The sequence below is a fragment of the Cyprinodon tularosa genome, unplaced genomic scaffold (genome assembly GCF_016077235.1).
Source record: "Cyprinodon tularosa strain WSP-4 unplaced genomic scaffold, ASM1607723v1 ctg214, whole genome shotgun sequence".
NCBI classification, from domain to species: domain Eukaryota; kingdom Metazoa; phylum Chordata; class Actinopteri; order Cyprinodontiformes; family Cyprinodontidae; genus Cyprinodon; species Cyprinodon tularosa.
This window is the reverse complement of record NW_024038796.1, coordinates 137,312-152,737: the sequence shown is the minus strand read 5'-3', so window position 1 is coordinate 152,737 and position 15,426 is coordinate 137,312. Positions and strand designations below refer to the sequence as shown.

Genomic DNA, 15,426 nt, shown 5'->3' with positions numbered 1-15,426 from the left:
CTCTGTTATGATGTTATCCATTAATCCTGACTAGAACAGTCGGTGTCATCCCTCTCAAGACAAACCATTCATGAAAGGAGTTTGTGCTGATGTGACAAATTATCTTTACTTTTAAAAGTCTCTGGATATTAACCTTGAGGCCCAAATGTTTGGCTGGTTAGTTGGTGATTTTCTTGTTTTCCTATCACTTTAAAAACAACCCCCCTTGTTCCTGCATCTTCTACTGTTATTTTGCTCACTTCTCATGTCTGCTCTTCTTGTTTCTTCTTCTTGGAAATCTGAAATCTTTATTCATGCCTACATTTCAAAACCAGATCTATCTCTTGCACTTAGACAGCTTGAGATAGGCACCAGCACCCCTCGCGACCCCAGCCGGGATAAAGTGATGTAAAATGGATTTTTTTCCCCCACACTCTTAATCTTTGTCCTTTTTTGTCTTTTTTGTTCCTCTCGCCTCAGGTAAGCGGACAGGAATACCATGCCGACGAGTGATTGCCCAGGCCGCTTCCCCGCATTTGTGCCTCCGCCTCACAGCAGCCATCAGAGGTGTCCAGGTTACGTCCCCGGACGGGTGGCTCCCGCCCGCCCGCCTACACCTGCCAAAGCTCCTCCACCTCCACCGTTCAAGCCTCACGTCCTGCGACTGGAGCAACGGACTACGCCCAGTTCGTCCGTGGAAAACCAGCGCAGGGAAACTCATCTTAGCCTACTGCAAAGGAAAAACACTCTTATCTGCTGCGGCTTCTCATTGGGTGCTTTCTTTCTGACACTTATTCTTGTCCTCAGTCTCACATCTGGAGAAGAGTTCGATGGTTGGTATTACAGGTCCAACCTTTTAGGATTTTTCTCAAATGAGAAATGATTTTTGTAATGTTTTGTTTGTTTTTTTTTTACAGAGAACTGTCCAGACCATCACCTATCCCTAAGTAGCTGGAATCCAGGCCACCAACCAAACAAGGATATTGTTGTTCGGAGAGGACACTTGTATAGATTGGAATCTTCTGCCACCTTCCGTTCACTTACCATTCAGTCAGGAGGTACGATAAAAAATCTAGCTTTATTTAGCATTTTAAGCAATGATATTCCGTAAATTCTCTAATATAGGCCCGGGCCTTTATTTCACTCAAGTGCATCGCGGTCCAGGCCTTTATTGGATAGAGGCCAGAATTAGAGACAGGCCTCTATTGCTATTTGAGCAAAACAGACTACCAGTGGAATGAATAAAAATGAGATTTTGTGTCTATTTGAACCTATAAAACACTAGGTTCATTTATTGAAAAAGTACAGTTACCATGTCTCGCTTGGTTTGAAGTAAAAAAAAAAAAAAAAATCCTCCAATTCTGTTTAATTCTCCTCCTCAGTTTTTCTCCTCCTCTTCATCTCTCCCTTTAATCTCCTCATCACTCGCGCTCCTCCTGTTCTGCTGCGTGTCTGTTCTCTTCCTCGCGCAGACGGGCAGCAGCAGGGCCTGTCGTCCAGCTGCGCAGGGCTGTGGTACTTGTATGTTACTTACTACCACAAGTATAATGTTGAGGTATGCCCAGAAAAAATGTTTATAGCCCCGGCCTGTATTAGAGACCGGCCATTATTTACCTCCTCTGACAGCGAGACCGGCCATTATTAGAGACCCGGCCGCTATTGGAATACAGGCCAATATTAGAGAATTTACGGTATATTATTTTTTTTTAAACAAGTAATTTTACCTAAAAGATGCAATTCATTTGACTTCTCACAGGTCGAGTAGTTTTTGCTGACAATTCGGACGGCAGCAGAAATATAACCTTAAGAACACATCACATCCTTATTGAAGACGGTGGCGCCTTTCATATTGGTTCACCAAAATGTCGGTATCGGTCCCGTGCCACAATTGCCCTAATCGGTCGCTCGGACAACAAAGCTGTCCCCGAGGTGCCCGTCCTGGGTCGCAAGTTCATCTGCGTCATGGGGGGGGGAACTCTAGAGCTGCACGGCACAGAGCGGGTTTCCTGGTCTCTGCTGACCAGAAGCATCCCCGCATCCGGGCTTGCCACCGGCGGTTATGCCTTCGAGAAAAACTTCAGCCGAGGGATCAACTTCCGAGTGTTTGACCAGGATACATCTGCACTGCTGCACGAGGAACGCTACGATACACACGATTCCCGTAATGACAGCCGGAGACTTACCCAGCAGCTCCGCTCTCTGCCACCGGGCCGCATAGTCGCTCTGGCTGTGGGGGACTCCGCGGTCAAGAGCCTGCTGGAGGAAACCAAGGCGGCCTTTAAAGAGGTCCTTGGCAGCAGATTTGCCAGTGATCTCAAATACAGGTAACGGCACATTACCAGCATGCTTCATGTTTGGATTTATTGAAGATGAATAGCTTTTATGTAGTTTGAAATTAATTAATTATTTTCCTTCCTGTGTGTATTGTACCATTGGTTTGGAGTGGAAAGTCTTTTAAGAGTTCCTTCTTTACTCTGTCTCCAGGTACTAATAACAAAGTTTTTATTTTTTCAGCTAAAGTAAACACTCTTACTTTTGAAGCCTCCCTACATGAATAGTCAGCAGTTTGTACCACACACATCCTCAATGGAAAGAAAAATAATAGCCTCCTTGATGTGTCATTTTATTGAAAATGTTCCCTTGAATCTTTCCCAGTTACTTGTCTTCCTCTTTCCTGTGCTTTCCTGCTGAATCGCACTCCAGCAGAAAAAGGAAGTGCATACAGGATAACAGGGTCTTGGCCAGAGGTTACAGCATTTGAACAAACAGTGGCGTTTTTATCTTTAAGACGACAGAAGAGGAATGTGCATCGTTGGTGGGTTTGAATAAGCTTTCAATGCCAGATGTCTTGTTACGATCACTCAGATCCAAGTATGTACAAGGTCAGTGTTTCCCTTAACTCTGTGATTTGGTGTTGTAGCTGCTGGGGTCCTCCGATTCCTGCAGTTTCACATTTCACATAGAGGGGTGAATGCCAATGCAGTGTTATTACTAACCGCAGTCCCACATCAGTTTACATGACTCGCATAAAAATGGCAATACTTACAAGCACCTCTTATTCTTGGAGTTACTGGAGTAACACCGGTTTAAGGTTTGCATGTAGCGTCTGTGACGACGTATTATAACAAAGTATATGTATGTATCATGCAATGGAAGAGGTCTATTCAAACCCACCTGTCCTGATGCTGATTAAGTGATTACCACCTTTACCTAATAACAGCATGATCCATCCATGGTTGCAACTTCTTCCATATGTCGTTTAAAGGTTGTTATAATAAAAATTAATCTTTTCTATATTTATGAAGGAATTTTGTTTATTTCTTCTCTGAAGAATATTTTAGATTCTGTATTATTTGCTTTAGGGTTAAACCACATCATGTCAATGAGATTTTAGTCCAGGCTTTGACTAGGCCACTTTATAACTTTCACCCAGGTGATTTTGTTGTTTAAAGGCAGTGCTAGGTCACTGTTCCGTGTTTCTCCATTTGTGGATAAAGGTTTGTCAGATTTTGAAAACAGATGGATCAAAGTGTTCAATGATCAATTGTTGATCATCCCAGTTGATTCATTACTTGAAAAATGTGGCAATTGGATTTCCACACAGTCTTATTACATAAATCATAATTTAAAAACTTCCTTTTTTGCTTTCAGTTAGATTATCTTTTATATTTCTAAATTAGCATGATCTAAAATTGTTAAGAGTGATTAAAAAGCAAAAGGACAGGAAACCTTTAAGACTGAAAGATGAAGAAATACTCTTTTTCATACCTCTATAGTTTCCTTTTTTAAGCTTAACTTGCTTTTGCTCTGCCAGTAGTAAATGGCTAAGATATGCTGTGGAGATATGTTTATGTGTGTGTTTCTTTCTTTTCCAGACTGACTGAATTTAGCATAATGACAGGGGGTCAGTTTGTGGGAATGTTGAGAAACGGCAGAGATTGTTGTCACAGAGACCAAATGAGGTGCAGCTTTCTGAAAGATTTCTAACACTAGTGTTGTTGCGTTTACCACCTTGAACACCTCATGACCTCACATGGGTGCATTCAGTGTGTTCGGGGTGTGTCCAAATCCTTGACTTGGACCTTGTGTTTATGACTAAAGTATAACAAATAGTTGCCTTTCCCAAACGCATTTGAGGTCCCAAAGGTTGGTTTAACTTGCGTCAGTTGTCCTTCCTGGCACGAATGACCTCTGTCTTCAGTCTTTGTGTAGGAGTAGCGTGTTCACACGTTTGCTTACATGGGTCCTTAGTGAATTCACCTCCAACCTCTGCACTTTATCTGTTCCATGCAAACAATGCAGCTCTTAACAGCATATTAAACCAGTGATCAGGGTGTAGACAACTTTTATTGTAATTTTGTATACACAGAATGTATACAAAACAAAATTTCGTTTAGTACACATTTTAGACAGTAAATGAATGTGTAATGATAGAACATTCTGTTATTTAATTACCTAATTTGGTAGTTAATGTTTTATTTTCTTACAAAAAGTTTGATTTACTCTGTATTTGATTTTTGTCTGTATTTTTTTTAGCTGCAATATGTTTGGTAAATCTTTGGTAACAGCTGTATTTTAGTATTCTGTTCTATTTGATGATGGAGATTGTTTCAATGTGTGCAGTCACACTGCTAATATCACTTTTCTTTATATCCTAATGAAGTGATTTGACAGATTTTATTACATGGGTCTAACATGCAATGGTTACACGTAATGGTTTGATTTAGATCATATGCTTTCAGTAGTCCACCCATCAGCGTTCACTATTCACACCCTAAATGTCATCTGCTGAAATGGTTTCACTTCTCTTAATTTTACTTTGTTACATTTTTTATTTAAAACTGAGGGCAATGCAGTGTCAAATTTACCTTCTTCCAGAAATATCTTTTTTTTATGTGAGTTTCATGTGAGGAGCGTTGTGAAAGAAAACTCCTTCAATGTATAAAGACTGGTCTGTGACTGGCTTCAGTACTCTGAAAGAGACAATGCTTTTATATGTGAACCATGATTTTCACACCAAGCACTCTCCACTCCACCCTTTTTGACCACTTTTCTAGTTTGATAGTAAACTGGATTGCATTGTCTTGTTCAGACTCACAAAAATCCAACATCTTCAATTATCAGCGTTTCCGAGGGTCATTAAAAATAATTAAAAGTCACTAAATTATTATTTTTTAAATTAAGGCCTCAATTGGCATTAAAATTCATTATTGTGATTATCGTGGCATTTAAAATGCTGTATTAAAAAAAATAGTCAGATATATTATATTGCGATATATTTGCGCGGAACTGCTTCCGGTTGATCGTAAAGTCGTCAATCGGAAAAGAAGCTTGCGCCAGAGAAAAAGCTAGAGAATGGAAAAATGCAAATTTCAACAAAAGTGGCTGAAAGACAAGAAATTCAGGACATGGCTGCAGCCTGTCAATGGTAAAGATGACGAAGGATTTCACAGTGTTTTTATATATATATATATATATATATATATATATATATATATATATAAATATAAAAATTTTTTGTTGATGGCATTAAAATTATTTCTAAGAGCATTAAAAAACAATTAAATTACAGTTACTCATTCCTGTATAAAGCCTAATTATCCACTTGGAGAATTGGACTACAACGTAACTTTGAGAAATGAAAGTTGCGGATTTGCAAAATCCCTGTTCAGCAATTTTGCAGCAAATACCTATAGTTGCTATTCAAAGAACATAATGAGGAATGTAGAAAACTAAAAAGGTAAAAGCAAACAAAATATAAAGATATCCAAACTCTTAATTACACACAAACAAAATGATTTAATTGGTTAAAAGACCACCACTCATAGGTGTGTTGAGGACATTTTGTTACGCTACTCCTGAACCAAAGGCGGCATCAGAAGTGTCTTGGCATGGCTATGAGGAGAAAAAAGGGCCTGACCGATAAAGAGTCCTTTCTTATATTAAAAGTAAAGATGTAGAAAAAAAGTAGGGGCATTTTGTTAGGAAAAGTTTCAAGAATCTGGAGGAAAAGTTTAGGCATAGTTGCCTGAGGTTAATTCTAAAGTTGCCACAGGAGTTCAGGATTTAGTGGATCATTCATTTCATCTGCTGATCATTCCCCTGCAGTTGAATGTATTCACTAACTTAGCTTCTACAGTAGCTGCTACTAATTGTGGTTTTCAAAAAACAAAGTGTCACATATTTGTTACTTGTTCCAATAGAAAGATGAAACATGGCTTCTCTGATTCATTTTCTTTTTACCCCTTTGGTCACTGCAGGCAGGCGTGGGCTTTGGTTTCTGTGGTTGGCGGTGGCAACGAGTCGTGCTCGGAGGATGTGAGGGAACACGAAAACCTTAACACAGGTGGAAGAGCTCTTGCAAGTCGCAGTTTCACCACTGTGGAGGGAGTGAACTTCTCAGTGTCGGCCTACAGCGAGTGGAAGAATGGTGAGAGCCAGCTGTTACTAGGACATGAATTCAAACCAGAACATGTCTTAAAAATGTGATTATGGGTCTGTAGCCAAGTGTTTATCTTTCTGCAGATGTATTTAATAATGATGCCAACTATTTCTGTATAGATTGCTCCATTTATCTCAGTGGATGCTGAATAACTTGGATGCCAGGATTTGAGTAATGGTAATTTAACCACAGTTGTTATGGAAACTCTAGTCTCTGGAATGTGATTTTCTTTCCCTCCGAGCTTATTTTCATTTCCTTTTATTGTATCATATGTCAGGGAAAAAATGCAGATGAGTAGATTTCTACATCTTTCCCATCCTCTCAGCTTTGAATGCCTTTTTATTAACATATGTTATAAAATCCAGCTGTAAAGATAAAAATCTATGCTAACATGGTTATATAGTGTGAATTTGGAAGTTTGCTTTTTATTTTATTTAATAAACATAGATTTTTTTCTTTTTATATTATTTACAAACCCTTTACTTATATAAATATATATAATAAATATATATATATATATATAACTCCACAAACTATTTAACACCTTTTGAAATACAGATTGAAATTTGATTAAACACGTTAAAAGTCAAAGATGATGAATCATTTTGCAAGGCACTGTAGGTGGCTATCTTTATTAGTTTTGTTGGATTTAATTTGGAGGTTTCAGCATAAAGGGGGGCTTAATATGAAGCCCTCCTTCAGTACTTCTTTTGTTCTTAAAAGCTTTAAATATGACACAAAATCACATTAAAAACAACCAAATGTCTGTAACTGAAAAAACGTAATAATTATAAACAGATTTTTGAATATATCTTGTTTAAGCGATTGCATGTATTGACTTTTTGCTATATTTTAAATTGTTGATATTTTTTGTTAATCTTTGTTTTTGTTCCAAAATTAGATGAAATATTTAGGTTTTACTTTCTCAAAAATGTGCATCAGTTTGAGTCTTCAGTAAAGTGAAACTCCATCCAACTGACCAGATGTATTACTGACTTCCAAAGTTGGAAATCATGATCCTTCAAATGCATCCAAGCATATTTTGGTTGTTTTCCTCCTCACAATAATATGGCTCTGGCGATGAATATTCAATCTATCTTGTATGGCTCTAATTCTAACTCTTGTTCCCTGTTCCAGGCTACCCCATCATGGGCTTCCTGGTAGACGCTGCAGACCAGGTGGTGCTTAACCTCCAAGATGAAGTCCAGCAGACCTGGAAACCAGGTGATAATATTGTGGTGGCCAGTACAGACTACTCTATGCACCAAGCTGAAGAGTTCACCCTGCTACCCTGCCCTCAGTGTACCAGCAGGCAGGTCAGGATACAAGGTGAGTCATAAGGCAGCACTGTTTGTTTCTGCAGATGTTATTAGGCTTCACTTGGTGTTAGTTAAGCATTTATGCGCTGTAGTGCTGCTCTTATATTCATGTTTATTCCAGGGTAATTGGTTAGAAAACGTGCAGGTGTAGCTTAAATAATCAAAGATGTAATAAGTGGTTTAGAGTCAAAATAAAGCGACACAGAAGATAATGCTCCTCCGTGATGTCTATAAATGAGATTAGTAAATGTCACTCTGTTAATCAACAGTTACAATAAGATCTCATTCCTTTTACAGCCGTTCCTGTGATGTAAGGTTCTTGGAAGCTGAAGAGATTATGAGCTTACACGCTATTGGACTTTTTATCTCCCGATAACAGCAGGGATTTTAAGAATCTGGATACATTTCCTCTCTTTTAATGCTTCCCTGCCTTCGTGCCTCTGTCAGAAATGCCTCCTAATCTCATTCCTCCAGTCAATGAACATCAACTCCCTTTTGGGAGAGGAAGGGTGTAGGCAAGGGTGTAAGCAATATCTGATTGCTTGAAGGAAAGACTTAACAAGTTTTGCAGGGGCTAAATATGACTATTTACAGCTGTAATATTTGAGCTTTCTGCTTTGTTAAAGAACTGGCTATTTGAGGTTCTCTGTGTATTTCATTATTTCTAGATATTGGTATAAGAATGTAGAGTGGTAGCAGCCAAAAAGCTTCCTACCACTGACAGAATGGGTTTGATTTTATTGTAAATTAAACTAGGAAGCTGTTACTAATCCATTGAGATGTGGATTTTATTTATTTTTTGGATTTGACTCCCCTAGCTTTCGGATACCAATTTGGTATTTACTGTAAAAATGTATGTGCTATTCAGGGAAGCCTCGGTACAATCATGTTGGTGAGATCATCGATGGAGTCGACATGCGAGCTGAGGTGGCTCTGCTCTCCAGGAACATTCTCATCTACGGAGAAATGGAAAGCTCTTGCTATGGAGACAACCTGTGCCAGTTCTTCAACCACGACACCTTTGGAGGTCACATCAAGGTTTGTCTGTGTGTTTGATTTTTATAACATGAGCTTATACTGAACTATGTTTTTTGTTGTACAAGACCAGTAGACTTATTATTAGAAACCCATTATTAATAGACATCTAAGTGTAGGCGGGAATATTTAGTCAAGATTGCTAAATTTATCAAAGCCAGTGGGCTGGGATTGTACTGAAAGCATAGCGTCACAACTGCAGCTTTGAAGGAACCGGAGTGCGGTGATGTAAAAGTTCCTCTTTGCTGCTTCAAAGACATCCTGTCAGCATTGTGATTCTAAGAGTTGACTTCTTAGATAAGGGGTGGGGCTTCTGGTTGAGACTAAAATTCCCCATAATGCTGAACAAGCCTCTTTTTTTTTTTTTTTTTGCTGTTTGTCATCACATCCAGGAAGCACCCCTTCTCTTTTAAGCCTGTTTGGTTTACATATTCAGTGATACTGCGGGATAAAAGAAAAAATGTTAGAAGAAAATTAGTGTCATTTATCGACTTATAATTTTGCCTAGAGTAGGAGGCCTTAAATCTAGATGCCAAAGACTGAAACTGATGTAAAATACAGCAGGCTTCCAGTAACATAGGACTGTTAACAATTGTCAGTATATACATTTGTTTTGTACAATTTACCTTAGAGGGAACTGGCCTTAAAAAACCTTTGAGGAAAACCACAGCTATAGAAAATGTGACTGCATTAAATACTCAACTCTAAAAATGTCATCACCACTTTTTCTGCTTCATTGACCTTTTTATTCAAATATATGTATATTCTATAAAGTTTGACCATTCATTTTATCCGCTTCAGCTCATAAACACACACAGTTAAAAAACAAACATGAACGCAGATACAGGCATGCATGCACATACATAAACCTCCTATCCCGCGAACCTGATCAAATGTTTTATAGTAAAGTAAAAAATTTGAATCAACAAATGTTAAAAAAATGTTTGGTGTTCTGTTTTCTATAAATGGGGGCAGTTGCAACAGCTGTTGCTTCAGTCCTCCTTCCTGTCAGCCATGATAAAACCTCATATTTCAGCTAAACTAGGTGATCTTGATGCATATAAATCATATGAAATAAAGTAAACTCACCATGTAGCCTTGAGTTAAATAGCCAAAACATTGACTACCATATAACAAAAAATAAATCTGCTTGTTTTACTTCGGAAGCGGAGTCATTCAGCTTTGCTTATGCAGTATATGTTTCAATACTTTTTGGTTTATTTATCTCTGTTTTTTGTGACTGTTAAGATTTTACAAATTGTTGGTTTGTGTAAAATACGTCTAGGAAGCAATTTGGTTGTTTTAGGCATGAAGGATCTGAGAAAAACAAAGCCACTAGTAGGGCAGGAATCCCTATGGGATTTATTCTAATGATATTGTAACTTCAAAGAAAGGAGAAAATAAACTCAATCCTTTACATTTTTTAGTAGTTTTATTTTTCTTGGAGGCAGTAATTTTCTATTTTTGACAAAATAATTGGTAAGTTTTTCAAAGAGCTTGTTTTTCAAATGCCAACAAAACATTTGCTTATTGCAAAAAAAAAAAAAAAAAACATTTTTTATTTTTCACTGTTTCTGATGGCGGTAGATATATCCAAATGAAAGCACGAAATCTGCAAAAATTGAACTTTGCTTATTAATCTCAAATTATAAATTTGATCAAATATTTCCCGTAGGCTATATAAAAAAAAAAATCTGTAAAAAATTTGTTTAGAAATGGCAGATTTTGATAAGTTTAATACTTTTCAAATGCTACTAATGGAGTTTGGTGAAGGTGTACAAATGCAGCATGTGCTGGTCTTGCCATGGCCTGAGGAAACATTTGCAGAGCACGCCATTTGGTGTGAACGTGTATTTGTGGAAGTCCTATGAGGGGGGGGGCTCAGTTCGCTATAAAGATTGGCCAATACTTCCTTAACAAGAACCAGACTCTGGAATGTCTATAGACAGAAGACCCCCCTGTGAGCCTAATACACAACATTAGCTCCATGCTTAGTTGTTTGATGCATTTCTCAAAATGTGTTTTTTGTTTTGATTCATGCATCCGTCATCAATGCCTCTTTTTCACAGATATATACAGTGGTGTGAAAAAGTGTTTGCCCCTTTCCTCATTTCCTGTTTATTTGCATGTTTGTCACACTTAAGTGTTTCGGAACATCAAACCAATTTAAACAATAGTCAAGGACAACACAAGTAAACACAAAATGCAATTTGTAAATGAAGGTGTTTATTTTTAAAGGAGAAAAAAAATCCAAACCATCATGGCCCCGTGTGAAAAAGTGATTGCCCCCTAAACCCAAACCCACCCTTAGCAGCAACAACTGTAACCCAGCGTTTGCGATAACTTGCACTGAGTCTTTTATAGCGTTCTGGAGGAATTTTGGCCCATTCATCTTTGCAGAATTGTTCTAATTCAGTTACATTAGAGGGTTATCGAACATGAACGGCCTTTTTAAGGTCATACCACAATATCTCAATAGGATTCAGGTCAGGACTTTGGCTAGGCCACCGCAAAGTCTTCATTTTGTTTTTTTCAGCCATTCAGTGGGGAATTGCTTTTGTGTTTAGGATCATTGTCCTGCTGCAGAACCCAAGTTCGTTTCAGCTTGAGTTCACAAACAGATGGACGGACATTCTCCTTCAGGATCTTTTGGTAGACAGCAGAATTCATAGTTCCATTTATCACAGCAGGTCTTCCAGGTCCAGACGCAGCAACACAGCCCCAGATTGTCACACTACCACCACCATATTTTACTGTTGGTATAATGTTCTTTTTCTGAAATGCAGTGTTCCTTTTACGCCAGATGTAATGGGACACACACCTTCCAAAGAGTTCCACTTTTGTCTTATGAATCCCCAGAATGTTTTCCCAAAGGTCTCGGGAAAAGAGATGTGTTTTTGAAAAATTGAGACGACCTTTAATGTTCTTTTTGCTCAGCATTGGTTTTCTTCTTGGAACTCTGCCATGCAGGCCATTTTTGCCCAGTCTTTTTCTGATGGTGGAGGCATGAACGCTGACCTTAACTGAGGCAACTGAGGCCTGCAGTTCTTTGGACGTTGTTGTGGGGTCTTTTGTGACCTCTTGGATGAGTCGTTGCTGCGCTCTTGGGGTAATTTGGACGGCCGGCCACTCCTGGTAACGTTCGCCACTGTTCCATGTCTTCGCCATTTGTGGATAATGGCTCTCACTGTGGTTCGCTGGATTCCCAAAGCTTTGGAAATGGCTTTATGACCCTTTCCAGACTGATAGATATTAATTACTTTCTTTCTCAATTGTTCCTGAATTTCTTTGGATCTCGGCATGATGGGAACCTTTTAAGGATCTTTTGGTGGACTTTGCTGAGTCAGGCAGCTTCTATTTAAGTGATGTCTTGATTGAAAACAGGTGTGGCAATAATAAGGCCTGGGTGTGGCTAGAGAAATTTCACTCAGGTGTTAAAAACCACAGTTATAGTATATTTTAACGAGGGGGCAATCACTTTTTCACACAGGGCCATGATGGTTTGGATTTTTTTCTCCTTTAATAATAAACACCTTTATTTACACATTGCATTTTGTGTTTACTTGTGTTGTCCTTGACTATTGTTTAAATTGGTTTGATGTTCCGTAACACTTAAGTGTGACAAACATGCAAATAAACAGGAAATGAGGAAGGGGGAAAACACTTTTTCACACCATTGCATAGATATATATTTTTTTGTCAGTTCTGCATGGAGTATGGGGTACGTCTTGTTCAAGTCAAAATGTAAAAACCAACAAAAACAAAACAAAGAACTACTTAGATTAGTCAGCTTTTTTTGCTATGAGTTAATACTGATGGTTGAAGATATGAAATGATGTTTTTGTTGCATCTCTTCAGCTTATCTTGTGCTCTGCTTTTACCTCCAACCCAGATCCTTCGTAACTTCTCATCGGTGCATCTGTCCCATGTGGAGTTAAAAAACATGGGCCAGCAACGAGTAAGAGGCAGCTACCCGCTTCACTTTCACATGTGTGGGGATGTTGACCAGAAGGGTGGCTACAGGGAGCCGACGTATGTGGATGGAGTTTCCATTCACCACTCCTTCTCCCGCTGCCTCACCATCCACACCACCAACGGGCTGCTGGTCAGTTAAATAACTGGATAGCAAAATTTGCTTATGGCTCCATGATTTTATCTATGAGAATAAATTATATTTTGCTGTTTAGTTCTGAATACTCTGCTATGTATTTGGCAGCTATTTGATTACAGTTACTTGGTAAAGGGTTAATGCATTTCCACATTATCACTTTACAGGAATGAAGTAGGGAAATTTGGGGGTTTTATATAATGAAGTAAAACAAAGAGGCCGTTAATGGTAAAATGAAAGTAACAGGATGCATTGATTTATTTATTTATTTTTTTATATACAGTTTAGCTATTTTCACTATGAACTTTCAAAAAAGTAAAAAAAAAAAAAAAAAAAAACTACTGGACTTTGTTTTCCAAGTTTGAAGATGTTTCGCTTCCAATCCAGGAAGCTTTTTCAATTAAAGATGTCTGGATTAGCCTTGAGTTCCAGGTGTTATAGAGTAGCCCAACAAAGCCTTGTTGTGGCTTAAAAAAATGCAACTTCAACCGGAAGAACAGGTCCACCCTTTAGTAATGGGGAGTCCCTTTCATAGCGATGGAGTTTGACATGATAGCTTTGTTGGGATACTCTATAAAGCGTGGAACTAAACGCTAATCCAGACATTTTAAATGGAAAAATCTTCCTTGATTGGAAGTGAAACGTCTTCAAACTTGGAAAACAAAGTCCAGCGGGTTTTTTTTCTCCAACTTTTTTAACTTTTCTGGAATGACTATGACCTGGATGACTGAGAATCTTAACCAGCACATTGAGATGTTAACACTTTAAGTTTAATGTAATTACTTAGTTATTTCATAAGTAATTAGAGTTTATTACTGTGTTATTTAGCATTTAACACATCATCTTATGGAGCAGGTTGGTGGCAGCATGATGCTGGAGCTTTCATTTACTTCAATAGTGAAATGGAAATTGTTCTAAGTGGCTGGAAAGAAATCAGTTTTAGAGGAAGCAAAACATTTTGGTCTGCAGTTCACCATCTAGAACAGCGACTTTAAACAAACCACAGAGCCACTATTTAAGAGTTTAGATGAGGCATATTCATGTGTTAGAATGATCCAAAGTCCAGACCCGAGAATCTTTGGTAAGTCTAGAAAATAGGCTTTTCATAAATGTATTTGATCCAGTCTTAACTTGAGCTTCTTTGCAAGACGAATACATAAAATAACCAAGTGTAGTTTTGGAAAAATGTAAAAAAAAATCCTCACAAAAACAGTTAAGAAGATCTACTTACAAAAGTATTTATTTGACTGGGGAAAAGAAAATCTGGGTCATACTTTTCTTCGTTTATTTGTAAAATGTTCTTAAATTACAATCCCATTGTTGTGATGTTTCAGGCAATCTTCCCTTTTCTGTCTAATTTGTTACTTTAGTTTTAAAGCAGAGAATTGGGGAATTTAAAATTGCTGTTTATATCATTTCAATATTGTTCTTCTTGGGTTTTTATGAGAAAAAATATTCATGGTGATTAGTTATCTGGGGGGGGCTCCTAATTGAAGCATTCCTGACTTAATTGGGGAAATTGGTTTCAAATCAGGGATAACATTTGCAGGATTATTCTTTTCCTATGTTCCTCTTCACATGGGAACCTAAAGGTAGATTCTCTGTATTTTCACTTTGCTTTCGCTTCAGTAACAATTTGTTCAGACATTTGGAGAATTTATGCCAGCAGGCACAATTTAGCTCTTGCGGACCTCGCTGTACTTTCCTGTGGGGGTGATGAAAGCAGATGTTGCCCTTGATGTTATGTTTACCAAAATGGGTTCCACATTTGTCTGAAAAGCACCTTTTAATGGGGACTCTGACCATCAATTAAGTCTCTCCCGTGACAAAAACTCTGCTGAAACTGTTTTGTGATCTTTTTTTTTTTCGTCTGGTCTAGGTGCAGAACACAGTGGGGTATGATACGTTGGGTCACTGTTTTTTCCTGGAGGACGGAATTGAACAGCGGAACACTTTCTACCACAACCTTGGCCTCCTGACTCAGCCTGGGACTCTGCTGCCAACAGACCGCAATGAGACTCTGTGCACCAGTATCAGGGATAAAGTCTACAAGGGCTACACTCCTTCACCAAGTACAGAGTGCAAGTAAGAGATTCTAACTTTGGGTTTTGCTCTTTAAAGATATGAGAAGAGACAACAAATACAGAACTTTCTGATCTGTTATCGGAGAGATATCCTTTGTTGTTTAGTTGCATGTCATAACTTGATATGAATACAGTGTGGACATGTCTTCCCTTTATTTCTCTGTTGGATCAGATCTTGCCCGTACGGAAACCATGATTAACATTCGCAAAGAGAAGGAAACAATTTCTACACCTTGAACTTTTTCATGTCTTGTGGCAATCAAACCCCAAACTTTAAAGCATTTTATTGTTGATCTATGTTATGAGCTATAAGAGGAGACACTCAAAATTGTTTGGAAGAAAGGGATAAATGGCTTTTAGGACATTTTATTTAAAAAAGCTGAAAAGTGTGGCATGCTTTTGGATTCAGGCCAAATTAGCCTTTTTTGATAATTTTCTTAGCAAAAATGTTTTTAGCAC

General features: G+C 38.2%; 1 protein-coding gene across 1 annotated transcript in view; it reads left to right on the top strand.

Annotated features, from left to right (window-relative positions):
• Positions 1–15,426, top strand: part of cemip2 (cell migration inducing hyaluronidase 2) — a 40,956-nt gene that overhangs the window by 10,148 nt on the left and 15,382 nt on the right. Inside the window, exons 2-9 of the mRNA XM_038285713.1 lie at positions 460–812; positions 897–1,037; positions 1,736–2,303; positions 6,240–6,409; positions 7,559–7,750; positions 8,609–8,778; positions 12,668–12,880; positions 14,763–14,968. Coding sequence (XP_038141641.1) covers positions 479–812; positions 897–1,037; positions 1,736–2,303; positions 6,240–6,409; positions 7,559–7,750; positions 8,609–8,778; positions 12,668–12,880; positions 14,763–14,968 — 1,994 coding nt within the window. The 5' untranslated portion in view covers positions 460–478. The remainder of the gene's footprint in view (positions 1–459; positions 813–896; positions 1,038–1,735; positions 2,304–6,239; positions 6,410–7,558; positions 7,751–8,608; positions 8,779–12,667; positions 12,881–14,762; positions 14,969–15,426) is intronic.